Below are 16,702 nucleotides of genomic sequence, written 5' to 3'. Positions count from 1 at the left end.
ACTTTGATTTTTTTTTTCTGTTTGATCCCTAGATTCCACTTAGACCTTTAACTTGTCAGTCATTGACAGTGCAATTTGGAGTCTGAGATCTTAACTATGCTTTGTATTTTGTATGAACTCATAAGTCATACCATATATATTTTAAGTAGAAATACTTTGATCCTTTATTGATATATATTTTAATAAATAATTTCACTGATAACTTTCCAGTTTGTAAAGAAATATGCTTACTGGAACACAGAAAAATCAAAAGAAAGAGATTAAAAGCATACTTGTAATATTCCTCCTTAACAACAATTACTGGTAGCATACTGGGTGCTCTCATCCAGTCTTTTTTAACACATATAATTTACATTGTTATTTTTTTTCTATTAAAAATTCAAAACTGCAAAACTGTTTTAAATGACTAATTTTTAAGTTATATACATAGTATAGGCCAGGGGTGATGGCTCATGCCTGTAATCCCAGGACTTTGGGAGCCCGAGGCCAGTGGTTTGCTTGAGCTCAGGAGTTTGAGACCAGCCTGAGCAACATGACAAAACTCTTGTCTCTACAAAAAAGTGCAAAAATTAGTCAGACTTGGTAGTATGTGCCTTTAGTCCCAGCTTCTTGGGAGGCTAAAGTAGAAGGATCACTTGAGCCTGCAAGGTGGAGGTTGAAGTGAGCTGAGATCACCCCACTGAACTCCAGCCTCTGGGTGACGGAGAGAGGCCCTGTCTCAAAAAAAAAAATAAAATAAATAAATAAATAAAAAAGGGTGTGTGTGTGTGTGTATATATATGGTATGCAAATGTGTATATATTTATATAGATAGATACATATATATACACACACAGACACACACATATACATAATATGAATATAATACTCTTCATTTATAAAACAACTTAAATCTTTATGTTTCTTTGGAAGTCATGCCCAGTACTCCAAATTTAAAAAGATCAGCCTCATAGACTATAGCTAAAATTTAGCTAAAATTTATCTCCCATTCACTTTCGAATATACTTTTTTTTTTTTTCTTTTCAGTAAGAACATTTTCTATCACAAAATTTTCTTTTAAAAATTATGGTAAAATTACATGGGCACTCTGGAAATAAGAATAATTTAAATAAAAGCCCCTGTCAGTTCCTTTTTTCTTTTGGACTATGTTCAGTAGCTGACAATATATCATTTTGAAGGAAATGGTAATTAAAGTTTTTCTTTTGATTATAATTTGATTCCTTGGGAGTACATTTTTTTTTTTCCTTCTGTGAGTTAGTTCCTTGTTGGCTACTCTCAGCTCTTAACTCTGTTCATATTTTGGCAAATACGGGATAGATCAGCCAAAACTGTCCACCAGGTTTCTCTTCATGTGGACTTCCCTATATACAACTCCTTGTATATAACACCAAATCTTCATAAAGGGAGAGTAAAGTGCTTTTAATTAAGTAGTCATGCTGAGGCTTGAACATACTGTATGAAGTAAATAATGAGGCCTGCAAAGCTTTGAACTAAATGTGGTACAATGAATGGAAGGACTTTTGCTCAATTTCACATGATCCTGACTGAATTTGTAATAAGTGAATTTGTAATGCAGTTTTTCCTCCTCCTTTGTTTCCATTGTAGTTGTATACAAAATCAAAATTTGTTTATAGCCCACAAATTCAAAGAATAAAGAGACTTGTATAGTTGAAAGCCTACCTGTTCCAGTCCTCTTTTCAAAACAAACCAATCTGAACAGTTTAATATATTTTACAGCAAGATTTCTTCTTGGAATGTCAAATTATTTAAGTTTTAGCAGTGATTCTCTTAGTCCACAAACTCAAATCTTGAGAATATAATGTTCTTGAATTTTCTGTAAGTCTGTTTAATTTTTCTGTCCCCCATTCTGGGATAAGCAGAAACTTTCATCTCAGACAATTCATAGACACCACTCCCAGTGTAGATTTGAATTCTGATTCTCACATACTGTCTTTGTGACATTAGATTACCACACCTTTCTGTACCTTAGTTTCCTCATCTGTAAAGTAGAAATAATATTGCTTACCCCAGAGGGTTGTTCTTAAAATTTGATGAGTTTATATATACTAAGCATTTATAACTGTGCCTGGCACATGATGAGGTCTTAATCGATATTAGCAATTATTTATGTAAATATATATAAGGGATACATTTCCACAAAAATGCTTAGGCAGTTTCTTAATTTAGTGCATGGAAATCTTATTCTTTCTGTAAGCTGAGTAGGACTTGATTGATTTGATTTAACATAATTATCTAACCAATACAGTATTGATGGTCATTTAGATTGTTCCTAAGTTTTTGGTTAGAACCACCTGTACTTGCAAGGTATATCCTTATTCATATATCTTTGCAAATTTCTGAGTGTTTCTTCTAGATAAATTCCTACACTTAATATAACTACTCTTAGTTAAGAGGACTTCTTCTTAACTAAGAAACTAAGGCTTCTTAGTTAAGAGATAGTTAAATTTTAGAAATAATACCACCAAAAAGTTATATTAATATTCATATTATGCCTAATTTCTCATTCAGTCTTGAGTACTGAGCTTTGGATATTATTCATGTGTGAAGTAGAGGTATGGCTAATGAGGTGTATAAATACATATAAATATATATATGTATTTATATTTATATTTATGTTTATAAGCATCTAGCAGGTAGCTCCACTTTACTCATATCTCCCATACACCTCAAGATTGAGACATTGAATCATTTTGCATCCCTTTGGCTCTCAAACTTGCTTCTTTTGGGTGTTATGTTTCTTAATAAAAAGGTATGATCATCTACCCCACTGTTCAGTGTAGTACCTGAAAATCCTTGACAACTTTTTCTCTCTTGCTTTCTCTTAAAATTAATTTACCTTCTTATATATCTGGAAGTTATTCATTTTAACAATAAAATATGAGCTAAGAATCCTAGCCCATAGAACCACTGTCTTTTAAATATTCTACTATCAAACCTCTTAATTACTGTCCTTCCTTCCAGACTGGCTCTCACCCAATCATTTTTCCTTATCTTGGTTGGAGTTATATTTCTTAAAGGCAAATATTTATTCTTGTGATTTCATAATTTTAAACATTTTTTAGCTGCCTCTTGCTTACAGGAGAAAATCTAAGGTGCAATAATATATACATGTGATCTGGCCCTGGTCTCTTCTCCAGCTTCATCTCGCACCACGACACCATTATCTTTCCCTCCCCACTGCCCTCCATAGTGAATCAGAGAGAACTTTCTCACCACCACAGATCTTAAAATCATTTCTGCCTGGAAGCTTCTTCTGACTCCTTGTCTAGGCCAAGTCTGCTTTAAGCCTGTGGTGTACAAAATCCGTCTAGACTATATGTGCTCTGAGAATATGAAATGTGTCTATCCAGTTTACCACAGTCAGTATCCCGAGGGACTAACTTGATAAGTGTTTGATGAATGGACCTATATAGGGGGAATGAATGAATAACATCAAAGGGTTGCCTGCCATAAGAGCAAAGGGAAGAACCAATGACTATGCCTGAAGAAGAGATCAGTGTGACGGAATTAGGTAGTGGACATAGAGACGTTTTTTGGAATTAGGAAAAAGAAACAAAGAGGCACTTGTGGGAAATGTCTTACAGGTTTTGATAACAAAACCTATACATATATTTGGCAGGTATAACATCAGTGTCTCCTTGTACCTCACTAGCAAGGGAAAATATGCTTTTATGTCTTCTGAAAGAAGGGAGACAATTTATTAAAAAAATGGCTAACTTAAAAACCTGATTCAATATCAGTAATGCAGTAGTGACTTTAACACTTCCAAGTTGTGGCATTCTTCCAATAACCTGTCCAAAAGCTTGTGAGGCAAAGAATGATCTGATGTTTAGGCAAGAGGCACTGTGTATAGTGTGACAGTTCAGAATTTTAAAAAGTTAAATATTTATTTTAAAGAAAATGACTTCAATTGTAAATGACAAAATGTATTTGCTAAACTATCCCTACATTTTTAATGATATGACATTTGGTGAAGAGGGCAGTCTGAAAATGACAAAATACATAACCAGTCTTATTGTGGGATTTCAGAAAGCCACTGAACCTCTCACTCTTGGGTTTCCTTGTCTTCGCTATAGCTGTGGCTACACGTGTATACCTGGAGATATGTCAGAAAAAAAATAATCAGGAAGATTAGGGTTTAAAAGCAAAAATGTTAAGTCTAATATTAAAATTACAGGAAAAAATACCTTTTTTAAATTTACTTTTAAAACTAAATATATAAAGATAATGTGATTTGAGGATTTATTTTCTATAAATCAGAAGTTACATTTCTCCTTTGCTGTAAACTGAAACAACATTTTAAACCATGACACACTATGTTATCTCCGCAGTATTCACTAAATCCAAGGAGGAACTTTTGAACTTGTTAAAAGCCAAGTGGTTTCCAGAATAGTTTTAAAGCTTTCTGTTGTTCTAGATATTTGACAGTCATCATTGCAAAGGCAGCATACAGCAGAAAAGAAACTCATCTACAAATAAATTGCCAGGCATCTACAAATAAAATATACTATATTTTTCAGAGCTTTGAAAGTTAACTGTATAACATCTCTCTTTTTTTTTTTTTTTTTACAAGATTACAAACTTTTAAAAATGTACATGTGGAATTTATGTCATGGAAAAATCAAACAATTGGCTGTGTTACATGAGATAAATACTGTTATTGGAAAATCGTTATTAGAGAAGACTTTGCCTGAATTATTTCAATGTCCTCTTCCTTGTGATGAGGCTTACATTAGTAATTGATTATTGTGGTAACCCCATCAGAGAAGGAAGATGGATTGGCTTATAGTGTCAGCAGAGATGGAGAGGAGATAAATTACAGAAGCAACTGGGGGTTGTGTGTGTGTTAGGAGTGGAGGTAAGAACCCAGAGGTATCAAGGAAGACTCCCACATACATCTGGGGAATGATAGTGCCATTCACTGCACCTTGGCTTATAAACTCCAGCAACACAGAGTAGCTGCTAGAGTGTAGTTGAATGTGAAAGTATGTTAGGCTGGGCAGAGAGTAGGGACCAAATCTTAAACAATTATTTGCTATGTCAGCTCCTGGCAGTTCACCCTGTAGGCTACAGATACTGCAATTGGTAGGTTTTCAGCTGAAGATTGGCATGATCATAGTATTTGGAGTGACAGTGTAGAGAGAACAGAAGAATTGAAAACAATTACACTATTATAATAGTGGCATAAGGGAAAACAGGTACCTGGGGAGTTGAAGATTTTAAGGAAGTATCTAACAGAATTTAAATCCAGTTGGATGATGGCTTGAGGGAGACTGGGCAGGATTGAAGCACTCTTAGGTTTCTGGTTTCTATAACTGGGTAAATGCCAAGACAGCTGAAAAAGGGGATACAGGAAATAAGCCATTCATTTCCATTGCTTAATTAATAAGGTCAGTTGTTTATATTCCATTAAAGAGACATTTTGAGAAATAAGAAAATAATCTTGTTGAGTCTGTGCTTTTTTCACATTAAGAATTTTTTTTTTTTTTTTTGTTTTTTGTTTTGTTTGTTTGTTTGAGATGGAGTCTCTGTCTGTTGCCCAGGCTGGAGTGCAGTAGCCTGATCTCGGCTCACTGCAAGCTCTGCCTCCCAGGTTCATGCCATTCTCCTGCCTCAGCCTCCCGAGTAGCTGAGACCACAGGCGCCCGCCACCACGCCCGGCTAATTTTTTGTAATTTTTGTAGACCTGCGGTTTCACCGTGTTAACCAGGATGGTCTCAATCTCCTGACCTCGTGGTCTGCCCGCCTCAGCCTCCCAAAGTGCTGGGATTACTGGCGTGAGTCACCGTGCCCAGCCAATAATCTTTTAAATCATAGAACTTATGGAGGATCCCAGAAAGCATGAATTCTCCTACTTATTTTATTGATGAAAATACCAACGACCAAAGATTCAGTCACCAATGCAGCTAATAACAGAACTAAAGCTAGAAAATTAGACTTCTGTCCTTACTCGCAAGTTCTTCTTCCATACTCATTTAACCTCAAGCAGTCAAAAGATAATCAATACAAACATCCTCTTCATAAATGTGCAATGTTAACTTAGGAAGGGATTTTGCTATCCACCAGAGAGAAATAAAATGTAGTTGGTCTACTCAATTCCTTATGGGTCTTTAAGAGAATATAATTAAAAAAAATTATTTGTGCTATTAAAAATCATGTGAATTGATGTGGTGATTTGCACTCAGAGTCAGTTACTATGTTATTCTGCCTAAAATTGTTCTGCCTAGTAGTCAGTAAAAATATTTTTAAAACTCTAGCCTTATCAGTTTTCTATCTACAGCCCTTTCAAATACCCCTCAGGAATACCACTTTTTTAGGAATATGGCCACAATAAAAATAAAAGGAGTAAATTTTTCAGAGATATTCATAGATTACCATTCATAATAGTAAAATAGTATAAGCATTTTGAATTGATGAATGAATAAGCAAACTATTCTGCATCACTGAAGCTGAATATTATGTAGTTATTTCAATTATTCTGTGGATTATGAGGTAGGTAGAGCTGTATGTAAAAAATGTACCTGAAAGGAAGTATGACATATATACAGAAGACATCAATCTAATCACATCAGTGAATGTGTTGGAAAGGTTAATACGTTTACTTAGAATGCCACAGATAAATACAGTTATATTTATTTTTGAATATTTGTTTTATCCTTCCTCCTTTTTTTAGTTGTAAAATAAGAGAAATGTTTTCATAAAATCTTTTTGCAACTTCCACTTCCAGCAAATAAGGAAACTAGGTAACAAAAAGATTCTCCAATCTCGGAAAACCTAGAGCAGTTGGACGCAATATGCTATCCTTTTCCTTTTCTCTCAGGAATGTAAGGAACTTTAGTGCAGAGTGGTTAGTAAGCCAGCCCTGAAACTGCAGCTGTCCTCAGGATATTCATAGACACCAAGCGTCTAGAGCCTTAGGTTGCAAACTCTTGTGGGAAAAAGACTCAGACAAAATAGTATTTCCCTTTTTCTTCTTTCTCACTACCTGCCCTGCACGTAGCATTTAGTGGGCTGGCATCATTACACATGATCCACTGATTACCTTGTTAACTGAGTACCTCTGTCTTTTTGCTTTTCTTAATTCATTGACTGAGTAGTAGGTATTAAATATTTGTTGAAAATAGTTTACTGTGAGACAATTCTGAAATTCTTCAATCTGTGTTATAAAATAGAATCATACATCTCTAATGAACTTTGTTTTAATTAGGTGATAACTTCTTAATTATAGTTTATTTTAATATTTATAAGTGATACTTATTAAAGATGTTTCCCATATTAGTTATAGCATTTTCATTTTCTCAAATTTAAAATTGGTTGATACTGTGTTCAAAAGATAGTAAAACATAATTAGGAGTTCAAACTGTGTAACAGTAAAGACCCAGGTTTGAACCTGGTTTTACCATCTATGCTAATTTGTGTGATCCAGGTCAAGTTACTTAACTTACTCAAGCTTCAGTTTCTACATCTTGGATTAATATTTGTTCCTTAGAGGATTGTTGTCAAAATTAAATAATATAATCCCTGAAAAACTAACATTTAACGTAAGGCTGGGCCCATAGTGTATATGTACCCAATGATGATTATCTATTAGCGTGATAGAGGAGGAGATTTACATTATTAGCATCAATTATGCAGTATAAAATATTGGCTTTATTAGGGATTCGCTTAAAGTATTATCTGATTTAACATGGAAAAAATAAAATGGCTTATATATGTACCTTCTGTGTTTTTTTTTTTTTTTTTTGTATTATCTCAGAATCATAATTGTTAGTCTACAATGTCTTATACTAGAAAGATTTGGTTTTTCTAAAAGAAATTTATTGTAGTATAGTTTTTCTAGAATAAAAATGAACTTTTGGAAGTATATAATTTGAAGATTTTTAGTAAATTTACAGAGTTGTGCAGTCATCATCACAATCCCATTTTAGGACATTTTCGTCGCCCCAAAAAGGTCTCTCATGCCTGTTTGCAGTCAAAGGAACATTTATATTTGTAGAGTACTGGGGAATGATTTTTACTCCTGGATCTTTCTTATCCTATACTTGATTAAGTATATTAGGGCATAAGGTCTAGGATGAAGCTGAGAAGGTTTCGAGGTTGGAAGGAACCAGGAGACCAGGTTTGGGTATTATCCTCATAACACCCTGGCAGAGGGACAACATGAAAATACCAGAAGCCATACTAGGCAGAAATAGAACTGACTAGATCTTGGAAGGTGGCAAAGGAAATCAAGGCAAGTGAACTCATGGACAAGTAGGAATAGGCCAGGAAAGGAAATAAAGCACATTGGACTTTGCTTATTTCAAGGTCATATAATGGTACCTGGAAAATTTGCATTAAAGCAAGAGTAGGGCTAAGTAAAGCATGTGCATAAAAAAGAGGTTTCAGTGGTTTAGAAAGTGCAACTAAGAACTTGCAAACTGAAAAGTGGAATAGTAGAAACCACTGTGATCTGAGCCAATAAACACATTTTCTTAGAGGGGGAATTTTGAGCAGAAATGAATGCTAATTTTTTTTTCCTGCTTAATTAGCATCATTTGTCACAGAGCTAATAAATGACAGAATCAACTTTTGATCAGAACACTCTTTGATTCTAAAATTTTCTTGAAACCATGATTCCTTTTTTTTTTTTTTTTTTTTTTTTTTTGAGATAGAGTTTTGCCCTGTTGCCCACACTGGAGTGCAGTGGGGCCATCTTGGCTCACTGCAACCTCCGCCTTCCGGGTTCAAGCAATTCTCCTACCTCAGCCTCCTGAGTAGCTGAGTCTATAGGTGCATGCTGCCACGCCTGGCTAATTTTTTGTATTTTAGTAGAGACAGGGTTTCACTATGTTTCCCAGGCTGACCTCGAACTCCTGAGCTTAGGCAAGCTGCCTGCCTTGGCCTCCTAAAGTTCTGGGATTACAGGTGTGAGCCACTGCGCCCGACTCAAAACCATGATTTTTTAAAAAACAGGAGTAAAGATAAATATTAATTTAAGTACAGATCATATAGCTCATTTAATTATATAAGTGAAATCCATAGGAGGTAAAATACTGTTTTGTTTTTGTTTTTGTTTTTGTTTTCTAATTCTTTTCTCCAAACCCCACTTCCAGTAGAAAATGGAAAGGGTGCATTGGGGAAAGCAGAGAGGCACAAAGCCCGTTATTAAACCATGTGAGACCACAAGGGTATATTTAAGTGCACTAAGGTGTAAATTTTCTTTTGTGATCCACATTATTTTCTTCTCAGTCAGAACTGAGAGCATTCAAGTTCTCCGGATTCAAGAGACCACATTGTTTTTTGTTGTTGTTGTTTTTGTTTTTTACAAGGTGTGTTTGAGCTAGAAAAAGATAAGTGGAAATAGTTCTAGATGTTCTAGATTTTTTTTTTTACTCTGGACATTTAATTCTGCCACAGGAGAAGAGACACACCACTCTTAGTCATTTTTCCCTAAACTCATCAATCCCAATCCCCTTCTGTTCATGCCCCACCTTCCCTGTCTTTTCTTTCTTGTTTTCCTCCTTGCCTGTTAATCATATCTCATCTATCTTTTTTAATGACTCCGCTGTGCAAAGTAGTAGCTTGGTTGAGCAAACAGATTAAGGAGTAGAGGTAGCAATGGAGTGGGAAGTGAAAGGATGGATAAGTAACAGAGCAAGTCCCACAATGTGCACTTGTGGTCAAGGAGTTAAGGAAAATAAATTGTATTTCTCTTCTTGTCTGCCTCCTGCCTTCTTCAAACCCTAAGCATAAGTCAAGGACTTCAATATCTTAGAGTATTGTTTATCTTGCAATAGATACGTTTAAGTACAGAGGAGTGGAGACCAGTTTGTGAGCTATTGCACTAATCCTAGTGGTAGGAATGATGGGGTGGTTGCAATGAATGTGGAAATAAGTGGTTGGATTCTGGATATATTTTGAAGGAAAAGGCAAGACTGTCTGAAAATTTGGATGAAAGATAAGAGCCAAAGAATGACAGACAATATTAAATGGACCTGCCATAATCTAAGATGGGGAAGAGTGCAAAGGAGCTAGGTGTTGAAAGCAGGGAGCAGATCTCGGGATCAGTTTGGGACATGTTAAGCTGGATCTGTAAACAGGAGAGCTTTTGTTTTCATTGGAGTTCAGGGTGAAAGTCTAGGCTAGAGATGGAGATTTGGAAATCATTAGTGCAACATGTGTATTTGAACCATGAGATTACTTAGGAGGCACATGTAGATAAAAGAGTTCCAAGAACTGAGTCTTGGAGCAAGCCAACAAGTGGATGGGAAAATAAGGAAGACCAGGAAAAAGGGACTGGCACAAATATACACTCAGGAATATATAAGTCCTTGTTTTAATTGTACTTTGGTTAGCAATTAGAGCTTATGAATATGAATGTTACTTCATTATGTGCTTTATATTATTTTTACAACTCCAAAATATGACATGGATAGTAACAACATACACACACACAAACATGTGAGGATGGGGATGTGGGTGTGCATTCTAATGAAAATAATATTAAATATATTAAATTACCTTATTTAAATGAATATATTAAAGTATATAGTACACTTTAATTCACTCTCTCATCTATAGAAAAAAATATGAAACTAATTTCAATTTTCGTTATCTGTGATTTGCAGTACTATTTATATTCTATAAAATATTTCGTCCAAGTAAATATTTTGTCTTTCTTCCAGAGTCGTCTGATTGATTGTTGACTCAAGTGTTTGGATCCAGTTTAAATTTCGTACTACTATAAAATAGAGTTTAGCTATATTCTTTTTATCTAGATAATTAAATTATACTTATTACTTCCCATTTAAGAAGCTATAACTGTTAAAATATATGACATGTTTAAAGAGTAAGGCACTGAATAGGTAGATAAAATTTATGTATACTTAAAATTATTTTGTGAGTGGTGATTTTTTTTTCTATACCATACTATTTCATCCTTTCATCCTGGACACCAGCATTGGCTTTTATTATGGAAAATGAATCTTTCAGCCTTGCTAGGTGAGGTGTTCATCGTTAAAAAGACTTCAACCGATGCCTGCTACATAACTCTGCTCCAAAGAAGACTGAATTAGGAGAAAGAGGCAGAAGTTAGGATTATGTACCATCATGGTGATTGAAGAATGTATTGGGGAGAGGAAAGGGAATATATTGGGAGGCAAAAGATGAAATGATGATGAAAAAGGTTAGGAGAGCAAACACTGGTAATGAGGAGGGAACCAAAGCAACTTGTGTGAATAAGATGGGGTGTAAAAGTAGCCTTGTAAAAGGTGCTAAGAAAATTTGAATACCTTAAGAGGGAACTTTTATCAGAGTCCTTGTGTAGCATGATCAAGGGTTTACAGGGGATCTCAGTCAAAACAGTGAGAGGGTATATCTAAAGAGGCTCCGTCCCTACATCTGTATCTCCAGAGGTACTTGTCACAAATGCTACACCCTACTAAAGCAGAATCTCTTGATGTTGCCAAGGAATCTGCATTTTTTCAGGAAACATTGAGGCCTATCCTCAACCCCAAGGGAATCTCATTGTGACTGCTAAAATCTGAGCACCATTCAACTAGGGCATAAGTAAAGAACATGTGCAGAATACATATTAGAAATGTATGAATTAGAGAAGAATGGAGTAGAGACTGTCAGGGAATTTGATAATGAAAGTAGTAATATTCAGGAAAACAGTAACAGTGAACTTCTGGGAAAGAATAATAGTAAAGAAGGAAGGCAATAGTGATAGGAGTAAAATGGAATGGATAGAAGTGAGTGTATGAGAGACCAGAGAAGACACATTCAGAAAGCAGTCATGTGAAGAGAGAGATGGAAGACCCCACAAGGCCATGAGCATTCTAGCTTTCCAAAAGCTAAGCCATGGGGAGTCTGTAAATAGCCATAAGAGGACACAGGATGCAACCTCTGATGACAGAATAGCAGACCTGCAAAGAGGGATCACATAGCAGCGACCACATGGCTCTGCATTGGGTCTGTAAGTAGGTCCTGCTTTCTGCTCTCGGAGCTGCTGGGTATCTAACGTTGTTTAAATTCTGGTGACACGTATGTGTCTTTAGAGAATCAATTTCTTTGCAAAAATAATGTGGAGCTGTTTGAGTCTATGATGGATTAAACTTTATATCCAGCTTGAGTTCATGATTTCTTTTCCAAAGTCCTTACTACACTCCTGCATGAGATCTGTCTTAACCACTCAAGAAGTCAGAAAGAGACACAAAGAATTGGCAAGGACTGCTGTTTCCTTTTCCCTCCTCACAATTGTTGTTTTTCATTTACTTTAACTTGCATTAAGATATACATAATAGCAAATTAAGGTATGTTTTATTTGAAGCCCTCACTTCTGACATTTAAAAGTCTACAAGTAAAAAATTGAGAGCAAATCTCTGTAAGGGTCATAAACTAGTAGTGTGTTTCTTTAGCCTTCATAAACCTGATACCTTCATTGACTTATTGTTCAATCTTCTGAATAGCCCAAGCCTCAAAGGGCATTTCTTTTAATCTTTTACTAAATAAGTAAATAAATAGGAGGAATATTCATTATGTGTTTGCAAAAAATAAAAATAAAAAAAACTGTTTTCTTAAAGATTCTGGTAATTTTCCCCTGAAAAATCACTAGTGTGAGAGGAATAGAACAGAGAATGCTTCCTAGATGTCAGTTTTTCTTAGTGGTGTCTGAGGTTTCAAGGTGAGAAATAAAATTATGAAATTTAAATAATTGAGCTGGTAAAAATGTAGTAGACATATTCAGTAAATACCTAACATTGACTGCAAAGTGTTTTGAAAAAATGTCTTGACATTTGGGTATAATGGGATGTAAGCAAGTTTACACCAATCTTGTGAATGCACGAGTCGTTACTTCCCTCTTCTTTGCTTCTAGCAACTGTTTTGCTGTTTTGCAGCTTTCCTGCTGGAATGCCTTTTCCTAATGAAATGGATCAAAGATTCCTTCACTCTAAAAAATCCCTACTCCCATAACGTGCTTGATTAGTTCCTAGATGATTATTATAAAAGTCAATAATTCTCAAGCCTGTAATCCCAGCACTGTGGGAGGCCCAGAGGGGAGGACTGCTCGAGGCTAGGCATTCAAGACCAGTCTGTGCAAACATAGTAAGACTGGTCTCTATGAATTTTTTTTTTTTTAATTTAGTCAGGTGTGGTGGCTTATACTTGTAGTCCCAGATACTCAAGAGGCTGAGGTGGGAGAATCACTGGAGACTGAGAGTTAGGTGATGCAGTAGGCTCTGATTGCACCACTGTACTACAGCCTGGGTGACAGAGTGAGATCCTGTCTCTTAAAAAAAAAAGTCTATTAATTCTTTAGTTAATAATCAGTTTTAGATTTCTTTGTATGTTAAATGGAAAACTATAAGAAGAAAAAGTATCATGATAAAATAACACCATGAAATAGCATTCTGCTACTAATGTCCTTTTTCTATCCAATATATTTGTCCATGTGCCCACTTGACATTCATTAATTTTCTTCTCATTTCTCAGCTATTAAAATTTACTTCCTCCACAGTCCTCACCTAGTAACATGGGCGGGGGGGTGGGAACTTTAGGTAGTAGTTATTGAATGCTATCTCTGTGCCAAGCACAATTTTAGGCACTTTATATGAATGACTTCTAATGTCACACACCTCATAGAATCATTTGAATGATGATTACCAGTTTCCTGATGAGGAAGAAAGCTGCCGAAGGTCACCCAGCTAGTTAGTGACAAGCCAGGATTTAAGTTGAGATTGGCCTGAATATAAAAGCTCCTTTTTCCCACTGGCTTACGTGGCCTCAAGTTCATTAGAAATCAGTAGTAATACTAATTTGTTTTGAATACTATGACTTGACATGATTACATATGTGTCATGTCAAGTATTAGTATTAGTAATCATGTCAAATATTAGTATTAATCTTCCCAGTGTTTTAGCAAAGACAAGATTACCTAGTTTTAAAAAGTATTTTTGTCACCTTACATAAAAATTGTTAGTGCGTTATTAAAAATCTCTTAGGACAGTTCTTATCTGATCAATAGGAAAGAGTGATACTTGGAGTTTTGTTTATCATTTGCCATCTGGTATTAAGGGCTGAACATCCGTTATGCTGTTTGTGTAACTTATTTTTATCTTTGTTGTTGCAGTACCGGATACCAGTTTATTTACTATTCACCTGAAAACACAGCCAAAGCAAAAGAAGTGCTCAGCAACATCAATCAACTACAACCTCTTGTAGCAACCCATGCAGACCTACTGCTTAATTCTGCAAGCCAGCATTCTCCAGACAGCCTGAAGAATTCTTTAAAGATGCTTTCAGAAAAAGTAAGATCCAAATCATCGCTATAGTTGGGAAAATGAAATACTCAAATCCCCATCGGTCTGGCTTTCTGCATACATTGCCTTTCATAGCATCTGGAAATGTAAAATAGAGTAGGTTAAAAAGTAAGCTTCAAAGTGTTGCCACAGGATCAAAATGAATTGGCCTCATTCTCTGTTCAAATCTTACTGAGCACTCTCTTCTTTTTTCCTAGTAGGAAATGAAACCTGTTATTGGTTAGTATATATCTTCTCTTTTCCTTGGCATTTTTCATTTTCTTTGGTTTATGGTCTTATTAAGTGAATTAAATGAGATTTTGAAAATTACTTTATTTTCCTCTGGTGATCACCTAATTTTTATGCATATAAAGCTTTACATTTGAATAGGAATGACACTTCATTTGAAGGCAGAACTTTGATGTGGATTTACATCAGTCTGTATGGGGTCCTTCCCCTGCCTCGGTTTGCTCTCTACAACATTATTTACTGAGGAGAGATTCTAAAAATTTCCAAATGTGTTAGTTATTTGAAAAGCAGTCGAATTTAAGCCTTAGTTTTTCCAAAGGTGGCTTGTTCCTTTATCTGCAGAAAGGAGAGCTAGTCTGGCATGGGGTAGACACTCAGTATCAACTTCCAGAGCTAACGAGGGCAGCTAGTTGTGTGATAGAAAGCTGAGATAGAAAAAGATAAGTGACAGTTGATTTTCAATGTACAATCAGTGTCCTGGAGTCCACTTCCAATGTGTGCATCCTTCACCTCTGCATTTTAAGGAGATCATGTAATTTTTTTTATGAGACACTTCTAGTAAATATACCCTTGAAGAAACTGACCAAAGAAAATTCTCATAATTGTAGAATAAGACAAAAGTATAGTTTTTCACCTCTCTGAAGAACAGATTCATAGAAACCTGGATCTTATGTATGTCCATACTTTTTATTCAGGTATGTTAATTTATAATAGTGTCTTATACTTATTTAACATTTCAGTTTATACATTTTTGTATGTTATTTTCATAGGAGAAAACATACCTATTTTCATGAAAAAAAACAATATCTATTCAGGAAGTGTGAGTGAATTGTCTAATAAATTAAAAAGTGAAAAACCAAACTCAGAACTTCCAGTTCAAAATACAACGTTCCTTCCATGACAGAACACATGCCTCCATCATGAAAAGGGAGGAAAATATTGACCCAAATTTTGCAAGTACTTACTTTGTGTCAAATAGGGCAATGGGCTTCACACTTTATGTCATTTTATTTAATCATCAGAATTATGGAGAACGTATTATTTTCATTTAACATAGAAAAAGGCTAAAGCTCAGAGAAATTTTAAAAATGTGAAAAATCATGCAGCTAGAGTCAAATACAGGGTTCAAACAAAACCCGGGTTCAAACCTGGGTCTGGATGACTCCAGAATGGAAGTTCTTTCTAGTGTCCTCCATCTAATATATGGATTTAGATATTTCCTTATTCAAAAGTTTTTTAAAAAATTTTTCTTAGACAAATGCCTTAGTAACACCTAAGTATTCTAAATATTCAATAAGTATGTTTTTTTTTATGGCTAGGGAAAGAGAAAAAAGAGGAGGTTGTTGCATACCGTAAAATAATATCATCTCATTTTGGTTCATTTCTTTTTTGGATTTACAGATGAGGTGAGGTTTTCCTGGGTGCGCCTAAGCTGAAAATTTTAGCGAGTAGCACACCACTGCAGTGATTACAGAGCAGTATTTATATTCTTCTTGTGCACTGGGCAGGGATTTGTCATTTCATACATCATTTACAACTTGCTGCAGTGATTTTGGTGGTGGGGGAGGTTAGGATGGGCATTCTCTTCTCCTTGAATCCAGCATTGCTCCAACTTTTTCCCCTAGGTTTTCTCTTTTCTACTGAGTAGACAAGTTTAGTCTACTAATAAATCTCTCAGTCCTTAAAACTAGGAGGATCTTTTTTTAAGTTAAGTTTGCAAGCCATGCATTCTTTTAAGAATTCATGCCTGGAATTTCAGAGAAGTATCTAAGTTAACAGTTTTGTATAGTCTATGAAAACTCTTAGTAGCTCATGGTTTAAAACAAAGTATGATCCATGAATTCAGGTACGAAAGAGAGATCGTTTTAGTGGTATTCTAAATTTAAATATAATTTAATATTAGCAGGATGTAAGCTTTAAAAGTTCTGTTTTTAAGTTTTGGGCTTGTTGTATACTATGGATTATAAAATAAAACTGTTTACTTCATGGATAGTCCCAGCTTACCTTTACTGATTCTGAACTGGTATGTTTGGAAAATAGGTACCTAAAGTTGTTTTCTTAGGGACTTATCCATATAGCATATTCAAGACATTAAGGAGTTATCTATATTCATGCTTATCAGGGAAATGTAAAGGTTTCATAGCTTTTGA

General features: G+C 35.1%; 1 protein-coding gene across 9 annotated transcripts in view; it reads left to right on the top strand.

Annotated features, from left to right (window-relative positions):
• Window positions 1-16,702, top strand: part of INPP4B (inositol polyphosphate-4-phosphatase type II B) — an 819,089-nt gene that overhangs the window by 662,117 nt on the left and 140,270 nt on the right. For all 9 annotated transcript variants that reach the window (XM_007999870.3, XM_073017650.1, XM_037992380.2 and 6 more), the window contains one exon: window positions 14,135-14,312. In XM_007999870.3, the coding sequence (XP_007998061.3) occupies window positions 14,135-14,312 (178 nt within the window). The remainder of the gene's footprint in view (window positions 1-14,134; window positions 14,313-16,702) is intronic.

This window comes from Chlorocebus sabaeus, chromosome 7, assembly GCF_047675955.1.
Source record: "Chlorocebus sabaeus isolate Y175 chromosome 7, mChlSab1.0.hap1, whole genome shotgun sequence".
In the NCBI taxonomy this organism is placed as follows: Eukaryota; Metazoa; Chordata; class Mammalia; order Primates; family Cercopithecidae; genus Chlorocebus; species Chlorocebus sabaeus.
The sequence above is the reverse complement of the archived record's forward strand: the minus strand, read 5'-3'. Positions and strand labels throughout refer to the sequence as shown.